The sequence below is a fragment of the Pundamilia nyererei genome, unplaced genomic scaffold (assembly GCF_000239375.1).
Source record: "Pundamilia nyererei isolate P.nyererei 1_Seehausen unplaced genomic scaffold, PunNye1.0 scaffold00139, whole genome shotgun sequence".
NCBI lineage: Eukaryota > Metazoa > Chordata > Actinopteri > Cichliformes > Cichlidae > Pundamilia > Pundamilia nyererei.
In genome coordinates, this window is record NW_005187540.1 from 8415 (window position 1) to 9730 (window position 1316).

Consider the following 1316-nt stretch of genomic DNA (forward strand, 5'->3'; position numbering starts at 1 on the left):
GTGCTTCGTAAGCGTGTCTCTTTGCCATTTTCAGGGTTGTTAAAACAACGATGTCCTGCATAATGCACATACCTGTTCTTTTATACAGGTATGTGCGATTGTCCCGGTATATATATGATCAACGCCCACACTTCACCCTTTAACGTTCTCATGGTGTTCTCTACTACGTCCTCCTTACAACACACAGGGCGCACCGCGCTATAGGGCGCGCCGCACTTTTTGAAGAAAATCTAAGACTTTTAAGTGCGCCTTATGGTCGTGAAAATACGGTATATAAGAATCAGTCCATTTACCAATTGTGAACCTGTTTTGTTTTGTTTTTTTTTTAACCTTTAAAAGTCAAGCTGCTGAAGCATGCTGATGGTGAACATCCAGGATTGGACAAACTTTATTGATATGTCGTAAATGGAAAACAAGCTCACAAAAATGTTTTTGAGTTGAAAAGGAAGGTTATGGTTTTGTCTAACGGCAAACAGCTGATGTTTGTTTTCAGAAGAGGCCGAAGATGACGACGACCCCGAGTACAACTTCCCAGAGGACCTGGATGAACCCGACCTGGAGGACTACAGGACGGACCGGGCTGTGCAGATCACCAGTAAGTGATGTGCAGTTAGGAGGAGGCGGAGCTTTGAGAGTGTCAGAATCCTCACTGTGAATTATGCGTCTTGTTTTTCAGAGAAGGAAGTAAATGAGCTGCTAGAAGAACTCTTTGAAACTGTGAGTTCTTATTTTGTTTCCGCAAATTTGACTCGATGCCACTTTACACTCACAGGATTAGTCTTTAACGTCAGTATGTGGGCGAAGCTTCAAACTTTTTCTTGTTTTCCTCTCCTCTGCAGCTCCAGGAAGAAGAAGAGGTGGTGGCTGAGGAGGAGGAGCATGAGGAAGAGGAGCCCCCGTCACAGACTGGCCCTAAGTTCAACGTGCCACAGGCTTTACGGTACTGATAGTTGCATCCCAGTGCATGATGCTCAGCTTAGAAACATACAAACACATGTTAAAAAACACAGTTTTTAAAAAAAATTTAAAATATCACCACAATCGCATCACCCATGGAAACATCTGGAGCTTCATGAAACCACAGAGAGAAGCAGCTGGAGTCTGATGTTTAGAACATCTGGCAGCAGCTGCTCTCTCCGGGGCGATCGTGGCTCAAGAGTTTGGAGTTCGTCTTGTAATCAGAAGGTTGCCAGTTCGAGCCCTGGCTTGGACAGTCTCGGGCGTTGTGTCCTTGGGCAAGACACTTCACCCGTTGCCTACTGGTGGTGGTCAGAGGGTCCGGTGGCGCCAGTGTCCGGCAGCCTCGCCTCTGTCAG

At 46.2% G+C, this 1316-nt stretch overlaps 1 protein-coding gene across 2 annotated transcripts in view; it reads left to right on the top strand.

Annotated features, from left to right (window-relative positions):
- The window catches only part of gon4lb (gon-4 like b), a 27246-nt gene that overhangs the window by 8213 nt on the left and 17717 nt on the right, over nt 1–1316 (top strand). The window contains exons 11-13 of one of the 2 annotated variants that reach the window (XM_013913612.1): nt 494–595; nt 677–717; nt 840–940. In XM_013913612.1, the coding sequence (XP_013769066.1) occupies nt 494–595; nt 677–717; nt 840–940 (244 nt within the window). The remainder of the gene's footprint in view (nt 1–493; nt 596–676; nt 718–839; nt 941–1316) is intronic. The other variant, XM_013913613.1, reaches the window with a different exon arrangement.